A 26,385-nucleotide genomic window follows, 5' to 3' on the forward strand; every position below is an offset into this window, starting at 1 on the left:
CTGTTTGAGTCTTTTGTTTTTTTTATTTAGATTCAAGACAGCCAGCGTCTTTATCTTCAAGCAAATTTCAAGATCTGAACGAATGGATGAGAACTAGAAACAAAACCAAAATATTTCTGGTTTTATCAAGAAAGCACTGAGTTTAAAAGACAAACATTCATTCAACACAAAGTATTAAACCATTCCCCACATATCACTGCAGTGCAATTTATCCCACGCTGTAAGTTCCAATCCCATTTTCCTAGTTTCTACAAGCAAAGCTTCCCTGAGAACACACCCACAACAGTTTATGAAGCAGCACTCGTTCACTTTGCAAATTCTCTCTTCAGTTTCAGTTAAAACTAGCCGGCGGCTGAAAAGACACTCGAAGTGATGCTTTCATTTCACAAGCTCTGTGTCAAGGCTGGATCTTTGTCAGTTCTTGGTAAATGTGAGGCACGTTGAGGGTTTTGTGTTTTTCAAAATGAACATCGTAGTTCCCAGAGAACTGATTGTTTCCTCCTCCTCCTCCAGTGTAGCAGCATTTTATACAACAGATTAAGATCATTCTGAACTGGTTAAAGGTTTTTTTTGTGACTTAAAGGCTCTTATTTTCTCTATCAGCTTCTTATTGTGAGTCATGGGTTCTCACACACTTGTATTTTTTACCAATCGACAGCCCTGCAGTCCATACTAACATGTTTTGGTACAATTGGCTCTTTATAAATTACCCAAATTGTTTTTAATTTTGCTTGTTGTCATGAATATTTAATGTTTTAGAGACATAATGAAACCGTTAATGCCAGCTTCTGCTTCAGAACTAAGAAAACCTCATTCATAATCCCAAAAACATGTGTGATTACACCAATACTAGAAATCCAGCCTTAGACTAGAAACTTTCTCATCAGTGTTGTGTGTGGCTTGATTCAGGTGTGTTAAGATAATAACAGTAGTTTTCATCTTTATCGTTAAACATTCAATATTTGTTTTCAGTTGCCTTTAACAAAACAGCACTTTCCATAAGACCACATAATCGTGGGATGAACAGATTTGCAGGACTGTGGTAAGTTCAGACACGTCTGTAATAAGAGCAGGACAGAGACAACTGAACACTGTGGAACGTTTGAAACAGCAACAACAATTTAAAAGGCTTTTAACACAAGCCCCGGGTCTGTGGTGCTCGTATTGTTTTACTGAATAATCGTCTTTTAACTGTTAGAATATCAAAGTATTGTTTTCTGATGGTAACTGATTTGTCTTCGAATATGAAAAGTAAATCCCAGGAGCACCCTTAATTTTTCACAGAAACTGATGAAAGAAATGTTGAATGAGAGGCTTCAGAAGTAACTACAACTTGTTTTGAGCTCTTTCGTTTAAAACCCCACCACGTCTCCAGCAGGGCACGGGATGATGGCTCCTCCGCAATCCTCACACTGTAAAGCTGCTGTCCGGTAAGCCTTCCACACCACAGGGTTCCGCAGACACACCGTGCCTCCCCCCCGCTTCTCCTCCGCCTCGTTCCGGTTGATGTCTCCAACGCACACCCAACCCCCCCCGACGCCCTTCCCGGCCGCCTGGGTGCTGACGGCCCACTTGGAGTGGTCCTGGCTGGCCTTGAACGTGAACCTCTTCCCCGGGCTGAGGAGCTCGATGTCCAGGACCTTCCAGCCCAGCGAGCAGTCGGAGGGGAGGATGCCCCTGGAGCGGATCCAGAACTGGACCAGGAGGTTTGACTGGAGGCTCGGGGCCACCCAGGAGTGGTACAGGTCTGACAAAACAGAGGTGTTTTATCAGTTAAGGCAACATAAAAACTGGAAAATGTAGATAAAAGATACTAGAGTATTAGAATATCCCAAATTAGACAGTGTCAAGAAACACTGGTCTATTTATATCAGCACAAAAGCCGAACGTGAAGCTGATACAAGGTCACCTGAACTTCTCTAAGTTGTACCATTGTTAAAAGAGGCTCCTTTGGCAAAGCTGAGGAAGTTGTCTCCACCCTTCGAGGTCAAAGTCACGCTGCGGTTAGACACAGGTTCGACGTGTGGGAAGATGTGACCGGACAGATGCTTCTTCCCACAGAGGGACGCCAGCGAAGGCACCAGGGACGCCAAGGACTCTGGGACATCGCAGTCGTACACGTGAGGCTGATTGATCTGCAGCTGCTCGCCTGTGGTGCAAAACAAATTAGATTTAGGAAAACACCGCTACAAGAAATCTGTTAAGTAAAGTTAATAAAGTTAACGCCTCTAAATACTGGTTTAGAGGCGTATGGACAAATGACTGTAACACTGCACAGAGGTTTAGGATAACACATAGATATAGGGATGAGAAATATCCACGTGTCTTTTAGTTCAAGTAGTAATTTCCTACATTTCTCAGAATTATTTCTTGCTCATTGCACATAAGTGGAAACAATATGTTCACCGTCTTCTTTGCCTAATAAAATTCTCCCTGTATTATTTGTAGTTTAAAACCAGCAGTGATACAAAAGGCCAATGTTCTCTTGACTGGATAGTAACTTGTGTCAATCCCAGGTTTTCTGGTCAGTTATTGTGGGTGAATTAAAAACCACAGCTACCATTGGCATTCTCCTGCTAAAAACAAACCAGTACACGATTGTGGTTGCAACACTTCACGGATTTTGACCTCAACACATTATGCTCTTCAGTTTCAATTATACATACAGCTGATGATTACTTTTCATTGTTATTTAATCACTCCATTATTTTCTAATTAAATGACTCATCTTTTGTTCTATAACATGTCGCTGAGCATTCACTTATGTGCACCACAGCTCATGATTGACAGTTTGTATTTTCCGGCCAACAGTTCAAACCTCCATTTGAACTAGGTACAAAACACAGAAAAGCAGCAAATTCTCACATTTGAGAAGCTGGAACCGGAAAATGTTATTATTTTTTAGCCACAGTAGCTGGAGGCACTGCCCAGAAATGTTGTATGAACATCATGATCGCCACAGGATGTGTTCTGCTGACCTTGGTGAGCTCCTGACTTTTCTCCTCCTGACTCACAGCTGTGAAATGCCTCAACAGATAGAATAGTCACAATATTGGTATTCTAACAAAGTAACAAATACGTTTTCTTTTAATGTTTTAGTCCTCGTATCATGCATAGGTAGTATTCATGATCACAGGAGTGTTAAATTGCAGGATTGGGTTCATTAATGTGCAAATTCATGCTGCAAGGTGCTCAGAATGAAACATGACCAGGCTGCAGTCACCTTCTGCCGCCCGACACCGCGACGCCACAGAAACTGTCACACTCTCAACATCCCAGCTGGAGAGGCGAGGATCTGACGGAGCGAGTGCCTGCCGCAGTGTGAGGGCCAATATCTCTATGGTTACAAACCTCAATCTAATTACATTACCCCCGGCACTGCTATAGCAACTGTGCCAACTGCCGGGGCTGCCAGGGAGCGGCAGAGGCAGCGCGGTGACACGGTGGTGACACCTGTTTGCGCTGATTGTCTTGGACGGCTGTTGTTGTGTCGATACCTGACTGGATTATTAAGTGCGACAATAAGGCGATGACGGCTGAGAGAATAAATAATGGTTTCATACCTCCACTGAAAACACAACTTGTGGTTTAATAACCTTGGAAACAGAGGAAACTAAAACCACTTGAATGTGTTGAAGCTTCTTTTTTATCTGAAGAGCACTTAAAGGCAGAGAAATGAACCAATCAGCAGCCGAGGAACTGACTGCAGGATTTAGAGAGATTGTGTGGCAAGAGGTAACATGATTGGCTCATGATTGGCTCATGTATATAAATGATAAGAAAGCTTAACAGATGAACAGCAAAACCACAGTATGGGCCTATTTATATCTATAATCTTATACGCAAAATGGCAGCATTTCAAACCTTATGAGAAAAATTATATTTTAATTTGCTGCACAACAATTAAATACTGATCCTTCAAGCCATGAATTAAAAAACGAACTCTTTTTTTCCTTGCTAATTACAGCAAGTCTGAATTATGTAAAAGTGGACAAGAGCAGAGCAGGAATCCTCATAAGCCGCCTGATCGTACCTCTGAAGTGATAACAGCATCTGTTTAAACAGCCATCAGGGCGGACAGCCTCTTTATAACTTCATCAGTGCTAAAAGTCCACAGAGGTGGATTCCAGTCTTACCAATGGTCTGGAAGCGGTCGAGCGGGAAGGTAACGCAGATGAAGTTTTGTCCGTTGTTCACACCGCTGTCCGGGTAGTAGAACTCTCCCGCCTGTCGTACAGGGGGGAAGTGAGGGGTACTGTGGACCAACCAGAAGCCCTGGTTTTTATCAAGCAGCACAACACCTGAGGAGCAGAGACATTAGACATGTCAGTAAATGTCGTCAGTAAAATACTTCACAAACAATTCGGGATAAAAGAAAGGACTTAAATTGTTAAAATGCACTGGTATTGGTTAGGTACTCTGTATCTGCAGATACACAAAGTCTAGGTATTGGAATCTGGAAGGAAATGCGACCTAGGAACATTGGTCGTGCTTATTTCCTGGTTTTGACTAACAAATCTTCAGCAGCTTGTCTGGGCTGTAGGAGCATTGGAGCAGTTCTGGTTTTCACCTTTCGTGTGACCCCCTTCGTTGTTGTCTTTCCATCTGCCACCAAGGTTCTTACTCGGCGTCTGGTCGTTGTAGAGGACATAGGCTACCTCCGTGCTCTGTGGAGAGGACAGAGATTTGTTCTTTTTAAGCTGAAATTAAAAACCATTATACTTGGTCACAAGCAAAATAAAAGGGGGAAGAAACCCACTTAGCTGGAATCAAAAAATAAACTAGTGGTTTTGTATCTAGTGGTTGAAACTGTTGTATTGTGGTTTCCACAGCTGCAGCGAGAAAGACTGGATGAAAATACAGTTCTTATTCTCAGTTTCTGATTCTGATCCAGGGGAATTAACAGAGAAACAAGTCTGTCTACGACTGCAGACCAAAAAACAGAAGTGGGTTAAAAAATAAAGAACATCTGCTTTTGATATTCTGCTGATGTCTGGGAGATGTGTTGTGTATTTACCGCTCGTGTTGCTTAGGAAAATGCGGTGAGCTAACGAGGATCCAAATAAATAAACAAATAATACTAAAGTGACGGCAAAAATAGTTTTTTTTAAAAACCATTTCACATTACTAATCATATTTATTTTATAAATAATAAGGAACTGGAAACTGTCAAGTCATTTTAGAAAGCATCTGTCTTTCGCACTTTCCTCTCTGTGATTTCCTGGACCATAAACTTCTATGCTGATGAAAACAAGAAATGAAAACAAGAAATGATTGTATTGAGTTGTTACAGCAGATAGAAGCCGACCTTTCCCTGTGAGTAGAGCTGTCCGACCGTCCGGCCCAAGGCTCCCGTCGTGTCGTTCACAGTCACCTTCCCGTCGGTCCACCCTTCACTCCCTTTGTCCAACAGTAAATACAGTTCCCCTCTCGTGGGAGATTTTTCCCTGTGTTGTTTAGGCAGCTTGTACAGATAGAACCTAACTCGGAGAGAAAGACAGCGAGAGGGAGACGTTTGGAGGATTTAAATGTTGGAACTTCTTTCATTGCTGCACGTCTGAACCCTGTAAATTGAGTTTCAAATTGCTATTTCATCTTTACCGGATTTTGAAGGATTTCTGAAACATAACTGTGTCTATGTAAACGCTTATTTTGTGCAGGACTGTAAATATTGAATTACCAGTCCACAGCTTCTCCATTGTCATTGTAGCAGCTGATTGGTGAGCTGCCACCCTCTACTGGCCCGAAGAAGATCAGCACGGACAGGAACAGAAACATCTGGAGAAAAGATTTAAATTAACACAGCTACTTGGGAATTGTTTTTTTAAAGTCTATTTGAAAACAGCACTGATGTGACGATACAGTAAGTTACTGATCATGGTTTCTTTTGTTTGTACTGGCTGAAGACAGATTCCATAAAACAGATGTAAGAACTGGGGAACAAAATCCACAGTATTTGTTTTTTGCAGAAAGTGCAATGTGAAGTTACTCTGAGGTTAACATAGGGTTTCCGCTCCCGGGCAGAAGTGAGCATCTTTCAGTCACAACTTCCCTGTTGTGTCTCAGGAACCGTGTCTCTGCTTCATTAGTCCAATTCTGATTTTTAATAGACTAAGGTTAACTTCAGCTGATTTCTGAGGACAGTACGAATTGCAAAAGTTCCTTTATTTGAAGAAAGACACAAGAAAGAAATTGTGAACACAACCTTTAAAACCTGGAAGACTTAAATTTGTAGTAATTTTTTTTAGTTTAAATTGTCTTTACTTTCAGTAACCAGTGAGACCTTCCTAAATATTAAAATCCAACTAATGTACTGTAGCATTTTTACATCACTTTCATAATTCTAAGGATTTTTCCAACATTTATTAAGATAGATCTAATTAAATGGAACAGAATATTAAATAGCAAGTTAAGTTCTCCAACCAATTCAAAATTGAACATGGTAAAACATCTGTTATTATAATATTAAATCTGTCTTTTGAATAGGTCGTCTTAATAACTGTGGTAAAATACATCAGTTAACACTTAAAATATATTTATATAGCTGTTTAAATCTAAACTATAACATGTAATAAGTTATAACTCACTAATTAAATGTTTGAGAAAGTCAAAGGTGTACGGATTTATTAATGTCCAAAGTGATTAAACGCACAAGTTAAAATATGTGAGTCTACTTTGCCTCTGAGGTATAGTGAAGTAAATTAACTTAAAGGTAGTACTTGAATAAAGTTCTTCACTACAAGGTGTAGTGAAAACTTTTGTACAACTTGAATACGTCTCAAGATCCTGATGCCTCGTCACAACCTGTGGAACCACGAAGGGAAACGACAGCCTCACATGTTAAAGTTTAAATCTCACCTCTGAATGAACGACGGGTTTCCTCCTCGATCTGTTTCTCTTGTTTTTTAAAATTAAACGAATCTGAGAAGTTTACAAACCTGAGATTTAATCAAGTTTCATCTTCGGCCACATCCGGGTTTTTAGACCCGAGTCGTCACGAGCAGGATGAGACACTGACGTAGGGCTAACAACAAGCTAGCTAACAACAAGCTGGCTAACAACAAGCTGGCTAACGACAAGCTGGCTAACGACAATCTAACAGCCACAAAAACAACAACAGTTACAATAGAAAATACACAATAAACTGAGCGGGTGAGTTTGTACAACAACAGCGAATCGTGTAGGAAACAAATGACGGGAAAATGTTGTGTTTAGCCTTTTTTTACCAACCCGGAAATGGCCTCGCTTGTGTCTCCTCCTTGTATAAACACCTACGATTCACTCATGTCGTCGATGACGTCACGCAGTGGGCGCGGCCGTGTTTTCAAGCAACAAATACAATATTAAATTATACCGAGGTTCGGACCTGCATTGAGCTGATTCATTTACTTCAGCTTAAGGCAGAGGTCTTCAACAGGGGGTCCACGAACCCTAGGGGGTCTGCGGAGGTACTGCAGGGGGGTCGCAAAATGTTTGGTTGATTAGAATTTTTTTTATATTTTTTATAATGTTTGATTTATTTTCTAACAAAAAAAATTCCCACAAATTTAAATGTGTTTAAATACACATTAACATGCATTGGACATATTGTGAGGCTGATATGACCCTCTGCCTGACAACCTCCATCCGGTTGTTAGATAAGTTGCGTGCTACCCATCAGGGTCCGACATCTCACTAATGTGGAAGTATGTGTGGCATCCGTAGATGGCTTGAGGATTCACTGTCTCTACTAAATGTATGTTTAAAATTAAAACATGAATCTGTGAATTACTTTAATAGCTCAGTTTTGTATGCAAGAGTTATGTTTCTAAATGGCAGTGGCATGGCCATCCTGTACCGTGCACATGTTTAAATTAAAAACATGAATATATGAACCTGTGTAATATTTGAATAGCTTAGTATTGAATGCACAATAACAGGGTAGCTATAATTATATATGGCACTAGGCCTAGTTTAATATCAAACACCATTTTATACAATATATATAGTAGGGGGTCCCTGCTCCATCTCTCCACCAGTTTGGGGGTCCTTGGCCTGAAAAACGTTGAAGACCCCTGGTTTAAGGTATTTGTCTCGGTCATGCTTTCCTGAACAACTAAAGACATGTGAAGGGTCACAAGTGGCGTGGAGACTTAAAGAGCTGCGGACTTGTGCAAACCCTTTAGATACGTTTCTCATTGTTAGATAATGTTTTAAATAGAGACACTGTAAATACTATGTGAGCATAAATTCTCCAAATAAACATGTCATACTGAAAACTGCTCTGTGCCTGAGAACTAGACTTCCCAACAAACAATGACAAAAAGAGGAAGTGGGATGAAGTGCATCTAAATGCAGATACGGTGAGATGCTGCGAACGCTATCACTTTAATCAGAAAACCTACAAGTAGCTGTTTTCTGGCTTGCATGATAGTAAGCACATTTGTTTTGCATCCCCTTTCAAAGTGTGAATACTCCCTTTTTCTGTAAAGTCTCATTCTCGGAATGAGGCTGTGTGTGACAGACTGATACAAGTGGGTCCTCTGAGGTAAGAACAAGCTTCTATGGTTATTTATCTCCTCGTGATATTACCATACTAGAGTAAAATATAGTTTTTCAGAAGTTGTATCTACAGTAAATACCCTGATTACAAATATATATATGATTCAGGGTTGAAATGATAAGAATGTGGAGGTCAAAGGTTAAGATTGTGTCCTCACCAAACTGTGAACCAACAAAGCATACTTTTGCCTTGTAAAAGCAATTTCCACGTTACGCCCTGAGGGAATCCTTTCACATTTGGCACAAACACACAATTACAGTCAAGGAGTATCTGATTGGATTTGGTAGCCAAAGGTCAAAGGTCAAGGTCACAGTGGCCTCACAAAACACGAATCTTGGCCTCTTTAAAGTAATTTTACAAAACCGCCTCTAGAGAGATTCCTCAACTTTCGATGATAACTCAAAGATGTGAAGTGATTAGATATCAGTGGTCAAAGGTCACAGTGGCCTCATCAGACTCTTGGTTGATGGAGGTAAACTAAAAAAAATTCTAGTTCAGTCTTAAATAAATATCTGCACACAGAATAAAGTTGAAACTAATTCTACAGGTTCACAACTCAGTGTCTATGTGATGCTCTCTCTCTTCTGACCACAGGAGACTATCTGGAGAACCTGAGGTTCCTCGTTGTTGCTCTACTTCTCCTGATGATTATCAGTGTAATTGTTGTAAATTTAAGGTGAATGAATAACAAGTTAATCTGATCAAATTAAATAAATACATTTCAGAGATGGTCTGGCTTGTCTTACCACATCATGTCCCTCTATGTTTTCAGATACTGGAGGAAATCGGTTCTACAAGGAAAAACAAACATCAAATCCCCTTCTGGTTTATCGGTAATGACACATTTGTTTAATCCACTCTACTTCCAAAGTGTCTGGTCACGGTGTCTTGTTTTCAGAACCTTGTCTTAACACAATAGATTTTTAATATTATTTAACTACCAGTTATTGAAACTTCTAAATCTATTTCTAATTGGCTATTTGTATATTGGAAATTGTAGGAAACAGTGACTTTGGAGAGTACAGGTATATGATTCAGGATATTTAAGCCTCTGATCACTTCTGACCCGTTTATGACAGAGCTTCTTTTTCTCAAAACAGCATAAATGCTGTACAGCTTTAAAACCACTTATTCTTCTAAATATGCTATATTATGTCATAATTTCAATCATATTTAGTCAAATGTGTTTTAATGGTGATATGACATAGCCTCCGAAGACCCCGAATGTGAGTCTTGTATGAACTTAATTGTGAATTACATCAAGAAATTGTACCATAAATAATCTATAAACTTCCTCTGCTCTCATCCTAGAATGAACCAGAGAGCCTGCAGGACTATGGAAACATTAGTAATGCAGCTGCACGCGCACCAACATCTCCAAATCTCTTTGACGACCACACCAGTGAAGGTGAAGTGGAGCTGAACTTTCCAAAAGTGAGATTCACAGCGACGCCCCGACGTCAGACGACCAACAGAGACTCCAGCAGCTCACACCAAGATGAGAGTCTTTACTCTAACGTCAGGATTTGACCTGAGATGTTCTCGTCCTGCTTTTTACAGCTACCTCGGGCCTGAGGAAGTTTATATTCACAATAAGTCATCACAGAGAGTCTGAAGAGTTCATGTGTTAAGCAAAATAGGTCATAGCCGTAAATCTACATTAATGTAAGCTGTTCAACAAACCTTCTGCAGCTACAACAAAACCATGCGTGTTTCCATTAGAAGTATTTTAAAAGTAGTTAGCAAGAAGACACAGAAGTTACATTACTGAGCTAAAATTTTATATATGAATATTTACAACTGTTAATTAAAGGTTTTTGGGAAAATAGTGAACTTAGAAAAATATGAGGGATAAACGGTTAAAATCCTTATTTTGCAACTTAAAATGTAAATAGTGTGAATGAAAAGTGATTGTTTTAATAACATTTTATATAATCTAAATATATATGATCTGCAGTTAGACAGGAAATGCTGAGAATCACTGCTGAATGTTGTTTTTGACCTTTCAAGTGTTGTGAACTTAATCCAAACCCACACTCCTGAAATGTAAATATCCTGTAGCTCAAAATAAAATGAAATATGTTGTAACAAATGATGAACTTTAAAGTTTATTGACATTATTGTTGGATTTGTGAACATGTCCCTGCCTGAAAGAGTTTCTGAAGAATGTATGTGCACACAAAATGCATTGCATCATGAAATGGACATTATCTTGTGATGAATTTCTATTAACGGACCATGTAAACCTTAGATTTACTTGAGTTATGTAGTAAGTAAAATAAAATCAAGTATATGACTATATCCTTGATTTTAGTCATATACTTGACTAAAATATCTATTATATATCTATTTGAGATAAATAGATATATATGTGCTGCTCTGTGAGGATGTTAGAAGTCCATTATCCAGTCGGTCAGTTCTCTCTTGTTTCCCCTTCACTCTCCGGCTCTAACGATATGTTTGCTGAGATTTTTGTGAAGATCGGTCAATGTGAACACGTTCCGGGGTAATATGCAACGCCCATTGAAAATTCCTCCAGAATACATAAATTTCCCCCACTTTCTAACTTTCTGAAATGTGGGTATGTTGGTAAGAATTTGAGCATGTTAAAGCCCTCAGAAAGCCAATTAATATGCCTGAATAATAATAATAATAATAATAATCATCATTACAATTTCAATTGGGCCTCCCACTGTCAGTTCTCGGGCCCTAATAATAAAATGAAGAATAGAGTAATAGAATATCTAAATATAATATTATATAATGTGATGTAATGTAATATAATATAATATAATATAATATAATATAATATAATAATAATTGGCTTGACAAACTCCTTAATTACATGTCCAACCTTAGCATGAGGTTTTAACTTTATTTGTCATATGCAAGTTAACAGCGGGTCAACAGTAGATGTCAGACAAGAAGAAACCGGTCAGCTCAGCAGTGTGATAGTTAAATTAAAGAAAAGCAAAGTAGAAAGAGATCAAAGATAATAATACAATACAAAACCAAAGCTAACTGCAAATCGAGTGTGTGTGATTACTGCACGTTTATTTATAATTATTGAACAAATAATGTAGATTTCCACATTAGGAGTGAAACTTAAACCTGATTAGAACTTCAACCTGCAAGTTGTTTATTCAAGTTTCACCTTTAAACAATATTAGATAAATAAAAAACAGTGGTTTCTTTATTGTCACCTGCTTTTCCTCTTCTCCCCCTCCGCCCCTCTCCTTTTTCTGACAGGTTCACTGCCTCTCATCTGACTGGATGATTGGGAGCAGACATTAAAAGTAGGTCATGTGACAGAAACGATGCTATAAAGGTTTTTGACATATTAATTGCTCACCCTTATTTATCTTACTACTTACTAAATAATGAAACAAAAAGTAATCACCTGGACGTCCTGCTCCACATCACCACCTTTATATCTTAACCCACATTTCCTGTCTGTCTTCACTGTGCATTAAAATACCCATTCAAAATCAAAAAATGAACTGAGTCCTCTGAGCTCACATCAGACCAGAGGAGGTCACAGGAGGCCACTTCTGCCCGGTGACACAGACCTGGTTGTTGCATGTGTGAAATTGTGCAAGTTACTTAATATGCCTTTAAAAACAGGAAGATGGATCGTGAAGCAAATATAAGCAGAGTTATCGACTGGGAACTTCACAGTTAGTGACTTATTTATGTCAACGGTGGCTTGACAAAGTCCCCTTGTCTATATTAATCATACAAAATACACACATTAATAAGTTTTTACAACTACCTCCTTGTGTAAAGTTGTCCTTCTCTCTCTGCATGTATCTGCTTAAATAAATAGTCACTGTTTGCCTTTGGGATCAGTCGTTTAAACCAAAATCAGGAAGTTTGAGATAACAACCTGTCTTTTGTCCATTTATTCTGTTAAAAATTAACACATTTATCTTTTACTCCTCATTTGTTAACACCTGTAAATTGGACAACAAAAGGTCCTTTATTTAAGTGTGAATGTTTTGATGTATCTGCATCAGGATGTTTTTGAAAGATTAAACCGGATCTAGTTTGTGAATGATTATGATTAATGATAAAAAAAATTACAGAGCAGGATTTACACCTCCCTTTTAGAGTTAGCGTCACTGCTTGCAGTAAAGGAGTTACAAAAATAAGATAAAAAGGAAAGAGCACATGCTCTAATGATTAAATGATATCCTAATAAGAGTGTGTGTTAGATCCAGTTTTGACAAATTAAAAAAAAGTCACTGTTTGCCTTTGGGATCAGTCGTTTAAACCAAAATCAGGAAGTTTGAGATAACAACCTGTTTTTTGTCAATTTATTCTGTTAAAAATTAACACATTTATCTTTTACTCCTCATTTGTTAACACCTGTAAATTGGACAACAAAAGGTCCTTTATTTAAGTGTGAATGTTTTGATGTATCTGCATCAGGATGTTTTTGAAAGATTAAACCGGATCTAGTTTGTGAATGATTATGATTAATGATAAAAAAAATTACAGAGCAGGTTTTACACCTCCCTTTTAGAGTTAGCGTCACTGCTTGCAGTAAAGGAGTTACAAAAATAAGATAAAAATGAAAGAGCACATGCTCTAATGATCAAATGATATCCTAATAAGAGTGTGTGTTAGATCCAGTTTTGACAAATTAAAAAAAAAGTTGGCTCAGGTACATTTCTGTTTATCATTGGAGGAGAATCATCCTCATGCTTTGAAGCCCTGTGCGGCCTTGGAGCTTTTATCTCCTTCACACAACTGCTCCTTTTATATCGTCTGTACAAAAAAGGAGAACAAACTGAGATCAGTAGACTGCCTCCTCCACATCGAGAACAGGAACACACACGCAGAACCTTTCAGCCACTCGCTGCAGACTCTCAACACAATGCGAAGTTTGTCCAAAAGAAAGAATAACTGCTGAATGAAAGAACTCACAATCTCATCAAGAACATTGCTCAAGCGTTTTTGTTCTCAACAGTTTTAACACTGATAAACACAATCAAGAGGACTAATTATTCCCTAAAACACAGCGTCATCAGGGTCAGCAAACACCGCTCTTTTAACAGGAAGTCTGACTAAAAAGGCTACAATACTGGAATGGCAGCCACAGTCTTTCTTTTTGTTTTCCATCTCAGGTTTCCAGCATGAGCGGTAGTTCAGTCCTCTGCTCTTCCATGCGTCCACCCTGGACCCTAAGAAGCAGGGAGAAGAAGTCCTCATCGTCCATGGGACCTGGAGCTCTGCTGCGTTGGTCCTCCAGTCTGCCCTGGGCCTGTGGGTGGAAGGAAAACAAGACCGTGAAAGCCTGAAATTATATATAAAAAATAAAATATGCCCCAGTAAACAAGTCTGCCACGGGTGTAGACTTGAGAATCTGAAAACCTCTTCTATCGTGATAAAAGCATTGAAACAATCAAGTTCTGTTGTGCTTACTTGTGTTGTGAGAATCATATTATACAGATCCTCTTTGGGCACAGGAACTGGCGCAGGCTTTCTTGCAAAAGACAGTTGCTTAATGCTGCCTCTGAAAGTCCTGGCTTTTGGTTTTGGCGGCAGCGACCTTTCCAGCTGCGCCCTCTGGTCATCAAGGCGGCGAGCTTGAGCGGTGGCCACCTGCTCGAAAAACTCCTCTTTCTGCAGTGAAGTCATGGACGAAAAGACGACTGGGGAGAAGTGAGAGAAAAGAGATTTTGATGACGGGACAGCAGGAGACTTTAAATGGTCTGTGGTTCAGAAAAGACTTGACAACATGGTGTAGCTGAACAAAACATTCTTGAGTCACTTTGTAGTTTTGTGTTGTTTCAGCGTGAGTCAGCACGAACAGTCTCGACATGGGAACGATCAAATTCAACAGCTGTGTTGGTTTAATCACTTTACTACAAAAAAAAGAGAAAGTGCTCTCACCTCTGTGCGCTGGTTTGGTCGTGCTTGGCACAGAGTGGCACCTCCTCCTCCCGGGGCCACCCTCCAGCATGAAGGAGCAGCGCTGGTCATTGAGCCGTCGCCCCTCCTGAAGGGTGCAGAGCAGCTCGTACAGAGCATCAGGGAAGTCAGGGGTTAACTGGTGAGCCTGGAAATAAATGTGGGTAAGTGGCAGGAGAAAAAGTTAAAAAAAAATAAAGAATGAGGGCGGGAGGAAAGGGTTTCTCAGTAAGTGGCACAGACTGTTTGTTGGCAAAGCAAAATAATTCACTTGACTCCTACGTACTCCCACATGCTCAGTAGAAAAGTGTTACCTGCTGTTTTTCCACCACAACATTGTTTTTCACGTAGAGTAAACGGTGGCTGGTGGTAAAGTCAAGCACATTACTTTCTGTTCACTGCATGAACTACTGAGTGAGTAACTAATAGAGGCAATCACAGGGCACAAGGCACAACACAGCAAGTTACAAACCTCTTTCGAATCCTCATCTCGGCTACGTGTCCCCTTATGTTGTTGCTTGGACACGTTTGACCTCTTGACGTCCAGTTGAGGGTCATCTGGCTTATGTCCCTCCTCTGTGACACCAGGCTTCTCAGGTTTTTCATGAATCCTCATCACTTCAGCTGATTGCGCTTCCCTTCTCAGTCCATTATTCATGTTCTCGGTTTCTTCCCGTTTGACCTCTCCTTCCCCTCCTGTCTGGTCACCCTCTGTGTTGCTGTGCAGTTTCCCCGAGCCCTGCTCTTCTAAACATATTTTGCTGACTACGACTTCTTCATTCTTGTCCTCCCCTGTGTGCTCCTCTTCCTCTCTCAGAGCCGACTCTGCACTGGAGCCGGGAGCGAATTCAGCCAGGCTGCTTGTTGCGCCTTTTTCAGCAACACCCTCGGTTATATCTCCTTCTTCGGTGATGACGAGAGGACACAGCAGCCTCTCTTCAGCCATTTCAGCTTTCGTCACGGTGAAGTCTTTTAATCTCCCTGTTAAAACGCTGGCCAATAAAACACAAAGAGACAGAGGTTGGGATCAAATAATTGGGGTCAAAGACTCACTGTAAATCCGTCTGAGAAAAATAAATCAACAATCACTAAATATAACAACACTGAAGTGACTTTACATGAGGGTAGCTATGGAGAAGCTGTGCCTTTGTCTTGCAAGGAAATTCACAAGAAACGAGTTTGGCAGGTTCCAGCTTGTTGACTACATGTGTTTAAGCCGAAAATCCAACCTTAAGTAGTGTATTCCTGTTACCTGTGTCAACAACAGTGTGTGAGACAATGAGACCGGGGACTTCCAGTCACTGACGAAAGATTTTTGTAGATTTTACAAAGCATTTCACTCTAAATCTTGTTGACACTTGTATTCCCACATTCTTTTGCCCCCAAAAGGTTTGTGAACCAACACAGTCAGTATTCTGTTCTTTCTTACCTGTTTTTTGAAAAATGCGTCCGTTCAAAGCATCATCTCTTGAAGTCACAACAGACAGAGCACAGCATTGTTGACCAGAGCCGTGCCAATATCTGTTTGAAGAAGAGAGTATGAAGGCTTTCACACGCCGACGTGACAAGCTCTCGCCCGTGTGTCTGCTCTTTCCACCTTCACTCTGTCGACTCCTCTCTTCCTGTTCCTCTTACCAAAGCCCACCCCTATTTGGCCCCCTGGCAAGTCATGCTAATGTGAATTATCCCCACTCAATGCGGAACAAATCTCCACTGTGTGCTCGAATAGTCTCCTTATGCTACAGAGCACCGTTTGTTTAAATCATTTGAGATGAAGTTTAAGCTGTGAGAGCAGCTTTGAGCAGTTGCCGCTTTTTTTTTTTTTACTGCTGCTCACTTGATTATGTCAGACCTGAGTGGAACGTGTTGAAACAGGCGCACAGTTTTCTGATGGGGTTGTGGTTTGGGCTCACATCCTGTTGACTTGTAGCTAAAAGGAGAAGTTGACTCAAACCAGTTAGAGAAGCAGCCGAAGTGAGATTATCACTTTAAACCTGAGAAATTAATTTAAGGCAGGTGCTATTTTCAAACTGTATATGGTTTCAAAATGAGGATATGTATGTATAGATAGATAGATAGATAGATAGATAGATAGATAGATAGATAGATAGATAGATAGATAGATAGATAGATAGATAGACAGACAGATATAGGTCAAGGATAAGTTCACTGAAGTGAGATGAAAGTCCAGCCTCCAGAACTACTACAAAATAAGTATGTGCTAATGGAGATATTGACAACACAAATATTTAAAGTATAAGGTGATTGAAATACAAATAAAAATACATATTTAAAAAATAAAAAACCTACTCATGCAAACATACACATGCACTCTCTGTTGTGTTGTTGCTGTTGTTGTTGTTTACATTCTCCTCTGCTGTCCCACAAATGCACGCTCCTCCATCCGCTGCAGTGAGCTCACCACCCTGTACCTGTTCCTCCCGTCCATCGCTAGGGGACCCAGCCCTGTGAGATGTCTCTGGTCGCGGTGTGTGTCTGTGATCACGGTCTGTGAGCAGCAGTCGTCGCCACTGTGCGTCGCTGAAGATGTTGCAGCAGCAGCAGCCGCAGCCTCTGACGGGCAACGGGCCCTCCAGTGGCCGGGGCCTCGGGTTGAGCGGCCACCCCGGGATGCACGCTCTCAACTCGATTCACCCGGCGTCCCGGCGCCGCTCCGACGGAGGGGACGCGGGCCTCGAGGGCACGGAGAACGGACACCCTGAGTCCCGCAGAGACATCGGCGACATACTGCAGCAGATCATGACGATCACCGACCAAAGTTTGGACGAGGCCCAAGCGAAGTTAGTGACAACTTGTGGTTTACAACTTGTTTCCGAGGCTTCGCTCGCTTTTCGCTCCGCCGCTTTGTCGAAGGCAACGTTTCCTGAACTTCAGTCCATTGTTTGGGTTGTTTAGCCTGTAGCTAGCTGTGTTAGCTCACTGTAGCTACAGAAAACAAAGTTCATATTAATGTGACCAATTCAAATAAAAGTGCAGCCACGTCATCCAGCGCTTATTGTTTACACACACGCGTGTATTTCTTCCTTTAGCAGCTTTGGTCTACGAGCTAGCCATTGTTAGCCTGATCAGCTAACTAGCTATAGCAGCTAACAGCTAGCTGCAAGGTAAGCTAATTCAAACACTAAATTACAGGTTTACAAGTCGTTAGTTATATCCTTAATAAATGAGAATGAGTTAACCAGCTGGTTATCGTGTACATGATGGTCACCAGTGAACCCATTCGCCCTCTTGGCTCGAGGCTAACACACAAGCTAACGTGTGCTACATTAGCCATGCTAAAGCTAGTCGTTCTGTCAGTCGATCTGTGTTTGTTGTTTGTGTCTTTAAACTTACACGTGTTTCATTGTCTCATTCACAGGAAACACGCACTCAACTGCCACCGAATGAAACCCGCGTTATTCAGCGTGTTGTGCGAGATCAAGGAGAAAACTGGTACTTGCATGTTGTTGTTGTTGTTTGAGTTTTACATCAATGTTGACGCTGTCAGTGTCGAGCTCCTTCATCACACCGAGTCACTAATAACAAACACACAAAGGAGTAGGACTCTGTTTGTCATTAAAACTCATTATTGTTATTTTGCAGCCTCAGAAACAAACTGACAGGAGCATCAACATCATCATCATCGCACAGTTCTTATGTAAACTTGGGTTTAAAAATAGATGCAAAAGACAACAGCTGGATAAACAGACACAAGCTGCCGAAAGGGAAATGGAATACATGTTACTGCTGGTTGCTTGAACCAGAGTTGAACTTATAGGCGATTTCCTGCAAATGTGTATGATGGTGATCGATAAGATGCTTATGAGCAATGCTGCCGTGTAATTATCAGGATTATCAGTTTCCTTTCAAATCTTTCTAGGTAAAGTTGTACATTTAATTTTCAAACTACTTTCTTTTGCATGGCACAGGCAGCATGGTCATTTACATAATGTTTTTGTTTTCTACGAGTGCTTCCAGGAGGATATTACAAACTTATAAACCATAAATTGGGTTTGGTTCCAGAATCTGCTCTATTTATAATTCAGTTTTCAATTCATGTTTTTCTGTTAGCATCATAAGACCTGTAGGAAACACTGTGCTGCTCTCTTTGAAGCCCATCATCTTGTAATGGCCAAATGTAAAATCCATCCAAAGATAGAGAGAAGACTTTATTTTATGTTGGTGAGAAGTAAAGAACAAATGTAATGTAATAGAAATCTATGGAAGGTCATATCAGGGTGACCCAGCGTTCTTTTAAGGCATTACATTCAAACAGTTGTTTCTTGTAATCTGTTTTATAATTAAACTGTAACAACACCTTTTATTTTTACTTGATGAATTACTGTAAAGGAAAATTTATTTGTGTCCTTTTTTCTAGTTAAAAGGAAGCTGTTCTTTAACAGTATGAATTCAAGAATAGATTAAAATAGATCAAGAACAGGCTGTTGACAAAATGTGATCACGTACTTTCACTTCGACAAAACTGCATCTCGCTGAGCCCAGAAACAGGATGTACTGATGCGAGTGATATAAATAAATATGATGGCAAATAGAATAACAACCTCTCCACTTGCAAACGCAGTGCATCATTGTTTCTGTTGGCTGACGGTGCACATTTGAAGGACAAAGGTTTTCAGAGTCATGGAGTTGCAGGGACACAAGAACAGCATCAGGCTTTAATTTAAGAAAATGGCGTTTAGTGAATTCAACAGTTCCATTCATTCTGTCAGTGTTGGCCAAACACAACCAACAAGCTTTGACCTTTGTATTATTGACAGGTTTGTCAATGAGGAACAACCAGGAGGAGGATTCTCAAGATCCTCAGCTTGTCCGATTGGACAACATGTTGTTGGCGGAGGGTGTGGCGGGGCCGGAGAAAGGGGGCGGTGCCGCCGCCGCCGTGTCGGCTGCCACCAGCTCGGGAGGGATGTCACCCGACAGCACGCTCGAGCACTCCGACTACAAAAGCAAGTTGAGCCAGATTCGCGGTATCTACCACACTGAGCTGGAGAAGTATGAGCAGGTATCGTGTCGCAACAGGAGATGAGCACTGACATTGCCTGTGCACGTTGCTTGTACTAGAACTGCTCACCAGAAACATAAACCCCTGGCATGTTAGTCCTAGAGTTCACAGCAGATCACTTTTCCTTGCCAGGGAATAATCCTTTATCTTTACGTTGCTGATCAAAACACACCAGACAGGTACAAGCTTCATGTCAACACTAATTCCAATGCACACAAGTCCTAATGGTTTTCAAATATGTTATGACATACATTTTTCCTGCAACACAAAATAAATTATTTCCCCATTAGTTAAATACAATTTACTGCACATTTAACACATAGGCAAACACACATCTTTCCTCTGTATAGTTGTATTGAAGTAAATTTCTTTTATGTTTATACTTGTTTATACTTTTTATTGGTGTTTCTAATATTATAATGTTAGAAAAGAGGATCTAGTCCTGTACAACCTCACTTTTAACTGTGATCATTATAAACCTGAACATTATAAACTTAGGAATTGAAAACTATAATCTGTTGCATTAAATTGGATTATATTGGAATAGTACAGTAATGAAATGCTAGGTACATGTTGTTGTGACGTGACATTTTTTCCCTCTAGATTCAGAACAGGCTGTGACAAATAATTCTTCACAGCTTCCCGGCCTTGCACACTTCTGTCCTTCACTGTCTGTCCTCTCTTGTCCCGCCCCCCCCAGGCGTGCACCGAATTCACCACCCATGTGATGAACCTGCTTAGGGAGCAGTCGCGCACGCGGCCCGTGACCCCGCGGGAGATCGAACGCATGGTGGCCATCATTCACCGCAAGTTCAGCTCGATCCAGACTCAGCTGAAGCAGAGCACGTGTGAGGCTGTCATGATCCTGAGGTCCCGATTCCTCGATGCTAGGTGTGTGTTTGTGATTTATTCATCTAAATATTATATATTTCCTAATTTGACAAGTGCTGTCTATGCTTCAGCGAAATAATCAGAAGTGAAATTAAATCTCTCATGCTCGACCCCCCTTTGTGTGTCATCAGGCGCAAGAGGCGTAACTTCAGCAAACAGGCCACAGAGGTCCTGAACGAGTATTTCTACTCCCACCTGTCCAACCCTTATCCCAGTGAAGAAGCCAAAGAGGAACTTGCCAAAAACTGCTCAATCACCATCTCTCAGGTAAATCACAGAGCCGTCTGTACATGCAGGAACAAGCAGTCGTGAGTTGTGAGTGTAATGGAGTTTGAACAATCAGAATCTGTACTAGAACTTGTCTCAAAGACGAAGCATTTATATCTCCAGGGTATCTCGAGGTTAAAGTAATAACCGGCAATTAAATTTGCTTCTCATTGTTATCTTTCAACATAGGAGCGAATACTGAATATTGTCTTCTTTTTTTTTTTATCAGGTCTGCAACTGGTTTGGCAATAAGAGAATCCGCTACAAGAAGAACATTGGCAAGTTCCAAGAGGAAGCCAACCTCTATGCCATGAAGACGGCCTTGGTGGTCAGACCGGGCGACGATTCCCCGCACACTCCCAACTCTACAGGTACGACTTCCAAATGAAAGCGAGGACTTGAGAAGCCTTAGCCTCGAGGCAGTGGAAAATGGTGTTAGCTCCAGTCTTCTGTGACTCAGTGAGTCTCCACCCTGACTTTGTTAAAGCTCACAATGAGCTGCCCTTGTGAACTCTGGTTTGAGGCTGAGGTAACTGGCGGTCATGAAGCCGTCACAGACAATGAAAAAGAGCATCTGGAAAGAAGCCTATTTGCAGCTAAAATATCCATCTAAACTTTTCAAGTGTTTTTCAAACACGTCTGCTGCTTTGTCAGCTTTTGTTATTGCAGGTTTTCTTTCTACATTTTTCATTCTCCACATTTCCTAGGGAATAAAGCTGCTTTCAGACCTGCACTGAACTCCAGACACACTCCTGCTATGATCCAGACACAAATGACTCAGTGTGTCAGTTGCTGTCACCATTGTTAAATCGTTTAATGTCTGTTCCATGTCGAGTGAGCCCATGTGAGAGGACAGCAGGGGCATGTCTGGACGATTCACGGGGAGCGAGTTGATGACGTTTCTAACACACAGAGTTTTTTCCTCAGGATCTGGATCCTTCTCTCTGTCGGGGTCAGCTGACCTTTTCCTCGGGGCTCCACCGGTAAATGGAGAGCACTCCGCCTACCAACTGGGAGCACAGGTAAATTAATACAACTATTACCTAACAACATTTTACCTTGACCTCAAGTTAAAACCTATTTCTAGAATGACTAATGGTCAGAATATTCTACGGCCAAATTTGGCGTTAACATCGTATTCATGTTTTAAAATGTTTTATCTCTTTAATATAGTTTTATCCATGCTTATTTGTTGTTTATGTATTTTATATACCCTTGCAATTTCAAAAGAGATGCTGTCCACTGTAACACAACTTTGACAAGTTCTGAGATGAGTTTCAAGTCTTTTGGATTTATATTCATACATAAACTGACCCTGAGAGCTGCCCAGAAAAAACAGAAATTAATCAAACAATTTGAGGTCGTAGAATAAAGTGGGCAAATTTGTGGTACTGTTCCCTTTTGTTTATTTGTTTCCTCTTTCCGTTTCTCTCGTTGCTCAGGCAAATGGGAACTGGCCGGGTCGGAACTCACCCCCGGGTGGCACCTCGCCCCACAGCGACAACTCTGAGAACTCTGACTGATGGCCCCGCCCACTGGCACAGAATGACAGCGACGGAGAGATTGACGATGGAAAAAGACAGAAAGAATGATATCACACTTCCCACTTGGCTGCAGTTGTTTTGTATGTGTGGTTGGTTTGATTATTTTATATGTTCGTTGTTTCTTTTTCTTACTGCTCAGGGGAGGGGGAGGGGGGGGCATTATTATCTTTGTATGACTAGCAGAGTGCACGGATGGTAGAGTGAAAATGTGTGTGTGTGTTGTGTGCATGCAAGTGTGGTTTTATTATCGGGGTTGTAAGGTTTCTTTTCCACTACTTTTGACATGTTACTGAGGTGTTGTGGTTGGGATGGAGGGGGGGGGGGGTCGCATCACCGTTGTTTTGAGCACACTATATATCGTTATTATTAATATTATTGCTGTTTTATTGTTCATGCTACAAATGTTTTCATTTTAACAGCTCAGAAAGAGAGCGAATGCATTTAGCGAATGAGGGGGCAATAGAGAAAAATCCAAAGATTTTGTGCGTTTGTTTCTCTGTTCTGTTTTTTGTGTTTCTACCGGACTTATGTGTCCCTGTAAAATGAGCGAGGTGAGTTTGAGTCCACATCAGTGGTTTGAATGAGTATATCAATAGTGCTGTTCTTTGTTTCTGTACAGTGAAACACCTGTATTCTCTCTACCTCTTTTACAATAAAGACTCTGTATTCACATCCAGCTGCTGAGTGGGTCATGGTTTAAGACTCCAAACATCTAATGTTTTAGCTGTATTTAGTCGTTTTAATTACCTTCACCAGGGAGGTTGTGATTTCTTTGCTGTTCCTTTGTCACGAGATTAATCGATTTTGTTGTTAAAGGAAAGAACCGAGTGTAGTTAAATAATTACTGTAATACCTTGACGGAGGTTTGTGCCTTAGTGCCACTGCAGTGAATGGAATTTAATTCATAGTTCTTTCATTAAATCGCAGAATGGTCAACAGCAACATATCTACCCGAATAAAAAAATGGCCAATTTACTGATTATGTTATGAATAGTTTTCACTGGAATTGTCACAAATACTGAAAAGCACTTAGATTTTAAGATACTGATTCCAAGAGTAGAACCAAAAATCATTTCTTAAATTTTAAATATAAATATATACAGGAAATTGCAATGGAAAATGTTTGTGTGTAAGTCAAAGCAATAAGAACTTCAAAATACATATTTCACAGGCAGAACTTTTACATAGAAATGTTGAGTATAGGTTAGAAAACATGAGCCTGTTATGAGGTAAAGGTCAACAGGATATTTCACAAACCTCCTAAAATGATTCAAAAGCCTGTATGTACATGTATAAGATTGTATTTAAACACACGCACACACCGGCAGTAGCATAATGCATAAAACCATAAACAAATGTATATTGACCAGATAAAACCAACTCCTCCATTTGTCTGTGTTTCTTTGCCATAAAGCACACGTGGATCTGTTTCACGAAGTAAAATTAAGGTCTGTCTTCAGCCAGACTGTTAAACTGAGATAAGGTTTTACAGCGTCTGGAGTTAAGAGCCCACAATGGGATTACAACCACGTGCCACTGATTCAATATCGTTAAAAGGCTGTTTAATTAATGCGAGGCCGTGGCGGGCCCCTGAGGCTCCTCTCGGGGATCCACTGGTTGAATCAAAGCTTCCACTCGTGCTTCCCACGGTCCCCAGGAGACATCAAAGACTCCTCACGAGCAAATGTGGAACAACTGCGACAGTCCGCACGAGACCCAAATGGCACGCGTGGCGAGGTGTGAACGCAAAATGTTTAACCATTGTCTCCCCCCCCCCCCCCCCCGCGGACTGAGAGACATGTGCAGAGGCGTCAAGCGTGCACGGATGGCGAGGTGTCTGCACCCGCTGCAAATGACCGCACAGGAGACTTCAATGGAGAAGAGAGAACCAAAAAAACAAGAAAAGACACATTAAAGCAAGAAAACGTTTAAATGTGCAGTTTGACAAACGTCTAATTAAAGATTTGATATTGATCCTAATGGCAGAGTTATGATTTCTCATGTTGGTCACATCCGGTTGACCGTGGGTTGGACCCTGGAGGACATGAGCCACATGTTTCGGTGCATTAACTAAACAGCAGCACAGATGGACCGAGGTGTGAACTCATGCACGGGCAGGCATCTTAAATGGTTCACGAGGCACAAACGTTCACGTGCGCTCTTCGTGGTCCAATCTTTACATTTGTCAACTGGTGTTACAGGAAAACCGAGAATCTTCAGGAATGACCTGTTAAATTGGCCCAAACCACTTTAACTGTGCGCAAAACCAGATGGGATAGCAGCAGGAAATATTTACGAAAATCTACTTAATAAACAATCCACGTTCTTGTTTTTTAAGCAGTGACACAATTGTCATAACTCATCCAGAAAGAGAAATAAACAACAATATGACACATATGTAGTGTACAATTACAAACTTTTGCTATGGTTGAAATGTTTCTCCCTGTTGCATCAGAGGGAGGTGAGGTTACTGGTTAATCTGAGTTACTTCACTAACCTCCTCTGATTCCATCCAAAAGAAGGTAATATCAATTATTACAATACAATATTTTGTTGGTGTTTTTTATAAATCTTCAGAACAAACTAATTTGTTTTTAATAATAAGATCGATTCTTCGTTTCAGTAAATCACAGGATGAATTAACTGAATTCAATCTAAAATGGTCTAATGGGTTTATTGAGTGGGAGGTGGGTGGGAGAGTGGGAGTGGATTGTAAAAACGTGGGTGTTTAGAGAAGGAGGAGTCTGAAGGACTGGCTGGGAGAAGATAAAAGAGGGTTCCCAGGGACCAGAGCATTATTTACTGATCATCTGCAGACCGAGAAGAATCCTCTGAAACCAACAGCCACGATGAAGATGTTACAGGGAACCGAGGAGACAACAACAGACAGAAAGGTAAATAAAAGACTCTGCTGCTGCTTTTATTTAGATATGTTATATGTTAGTACGGTTAAAAGTAGGAGCAACTTCAGTGAATACCTTGTCAACCTGACCATGATTGTTCTTTCTTTTCTAGTTCCTCAAATCCCAGATGGAGAAACGTCGACGGGAGAGAATGAACTGCAGTCTGGAGCATCTGAGGACCATGTTGCTGCAGGAGCCTCCACAACTGGTAAAGAGAAAACTTTAATGCAATCAGATTGATCTGTTATCAAGTGTTTAAGAGAAGAAATATGTTTTAATGCAACGCAAAAAGATTGATTTCACCAATAGATGGTGATAATAGTTTGTATTTGGTTTAGATCAAAATGATTGAGCTGTATTTTAAAGACAGCTGATCATTCCTGACCTGTGACTGCAGCCGGCAAACTCCATTAACTCAAGCTAATGTTTTCTTTCAGACTGCGGCTCAGCAAAAACTGGAGAAAGCGGAGATCCTCGAGCACACGGTCCTCCTTCTCCGGAGCAGCGCCACAGGAGACATAATGCGAGCTCGAGGAGGAGGTGGCGGAGGACAGAGACACTCCTTCCAAGACGGCTTCTCCTCCTGCCTGCAGAGAGCGGCTCAGTTCCTGGGGCCTCAGGGGAAAGGCCTGCGGCTCGGAGCGTCGCTGGATGCACGTTTTTCCCCTCGCTTCGCCTCTTCAGACTCTGACCCCACTGGATTCCGGCTGAGAACCGAAGCCTGGTCCTGCTCCAGCTCTCTCCCTCAGACCCAGTCCCTTCTTCGGACGCTCAGGCAGAAGTCGAAGCTCAGGGTGCAAACAGAGACCTTAGGTGTGAACAGTTCGGTTCATCCATACCAACGTCCAGAGCAGCTTGGGTCTCCCAGAGTGCCACAAGATTCTCAGACACAAAGTCAACTTGAGGTCAGAGAGTCGAGTCGAGGAGGCAAACAGAGCTTAAGCCTCCCAGTCAGCCAGACCGTGTGGAGGCCTTGGCCCTGATCACCAGGCAGTGAACTCTCTGCAACTCAATTTATAAATGACTGACTGATTGTCAATATGATTCATATTCGCAGGAGTCAAGAATATCTGCTCTTTGATAACTCATAAGAGTTGTAATCACCCCCAGCCTGTAAATAATGCAATCATCTCAGGTGAACATGTGTGATAGAGTTCGCTCTCTGCTTCTGAATGAGCTCAGTCAGAGGAGCAGCCGTGATGTGGTCTGCTGACAGGCACACAGGGACTCAGCCGGCCGGGCCGAGCCGAGCCGGACCGTGCTGTCCAGCTGGGACTGTTGCTGTGCCGAAGAGTGAGT

At 41.2% G+C, this 26,385-nt stretch overlaps 4 protein-coding genes and 1 long non-coding RNA gene across 8 annotated transcripts; 3 read left to right on the forward strand and 2 right to left on the reverse strand.

The window, feature by feature from the left end:
- Positions 1-3: 3 nt before the first annotated feature.
- dnase2 (deoxyribonuclease II, lysosomal) lies at positions 4-7,335 on the reverse strand. Of its 3 annotated transcripts, none has more exons than XM_062399394.1 (7): positions 7,231-7,335; positions 5,681-5,778; positions 5,309-5,480; positions 4,571-4,667; positions 4,137-4,301; positions 1,931-2,149; positions 4-1,747 (listed from the first exon to the last, which is right to left on the reverse strand). In XM_062399394.1, exons 2-7 carry the CDS (start codon positions 5,776-5,778, stop codon positions 1,353-1,355), a joined length of 1,146 nt encoding a protein of 381 aa, XP_062255378.1. In that variant the 5' UTR covers positions 7,231-7,335; the 3' UTR covers positions 4-1,352. The 3 variants fall into 3 exon arrangements, with proteins under 3 accessions (XP_062255378.1, XP_062255379.1, XP_062255377.1); XM_062399395.1 differs by lacking the exon at positions 7,231-7,335 and adding an exon at positions 6,939-7,213; XM_062399393.1 differs by lacking the exon at positions 7,231-7,335 and adding an exon at positions 6,859-7,213.
- An 893-nt stretch (positions 7,336-8,228) lies between these two features.
- LOC133965021 (uncharacterized) lies at positions 8,229-10,597 on the forward strand. Of its 2 annotated transcripts, XR_009923838.1 has the most exons (4): positions 8,229-8,527; positions 9,137-9,218; positions 9,315-9,375; positions 9,854-10,597. It is a non-coding gene; the product is annotated as an uncharacterized LOC133965021 (long non-coding RNA). The 2 variants fall into 2 exon arrangements; XR_009923837.1 differs by lacking the exon at positions 8,229-8,527 and having other exon boundaries at positions 8,691-9,218.
- Positions 10,598-11,379: 782 nt separating this feature from the next.
- LOC133965024 (uncharacterized) lies at positions 11,380-16,544 on the reverse strand. The gene is made up of 5 exons (XM_062399397.1): positions 15,888-16,544; positions 14,931-15,450; positions 14,441-14,606; positions 13,970-14,199; positions 11,380-13,808 (listed from the first exon to the last, which is right to left on the reverse strand). The coding sequence occupies exons 2-5, from the start codon at positions 15,402-15,404 to the stop codon at positions 13,668-13,670; spliced, it is 1,011 nt and encodes a 336-aa protein (XP_062255381.1). The 5' UTR covers positions 15,405-15,450; positions 15,888-16,544; the 3' UTR covers positions 11,380-13,667.
- A 356-nt stretch (positions 16,545-16,900) lies between these two features.
- pbx2 (pre-B-cell leukemia homeobox 2) lies at positions 16,901-22,859 on the forward strand. Its single transcript, XM_062399396.1, has 8 exons — positions 16,901-17,259; positions 17,838-17,911; positions 19,237-19,481; positions 20,182-20,372; positions 20,504-20,639; positions 20,869-21,010; positions 21,567-21,661; positions 22,082-22,859. The coding sequence occupies exons 1-8, from the start codon at positions 17,006-17,008 to the stop codon at positions 22,160-22,162; spliced, it is 1,218 nt and encodes a 405-aa protein (XP_062255380.1). The 5' UTR covers positions 16,901-17,005; the 3' UTR covers positions 22,163-22,859.
- A 2,317-nt stretch (positions 22,860-25,176) lies between these two features.
- Positions 25,177-26,385, forward strand: LOC133965642 (uncharacterized). The gene is made up of 2 exons (XM_062400309.1): positions 25,177-25,294; positions 25,524-26,385. Exons 1-2 carry the CDS (start codon positions 25,214-25,216, stop codon positions 26,067-26,069), a joined length of 627 nt encoding a protein of 208 aa, XP_062256293.1. The 5' UTR covers positions 25,177-25,213; the 3' UTR covers positions 26,070-26,385.

The sequence above is a fragment of the Platichthys flesus genome, chromosome 11 (genome assembly GCF_949316205.1).
Source record: "Platichthys flesus chromosome 11, fPlaFle2.1, whole genome shotgun sequence".
In the NCBI taxonomy this organism is placed as follows: Eukaryota; Metazoa; Chordata; class Actinopteri; order Pleuronectiformes; family Pleuronectidae; genus Platichthys; species Platichthys flesus.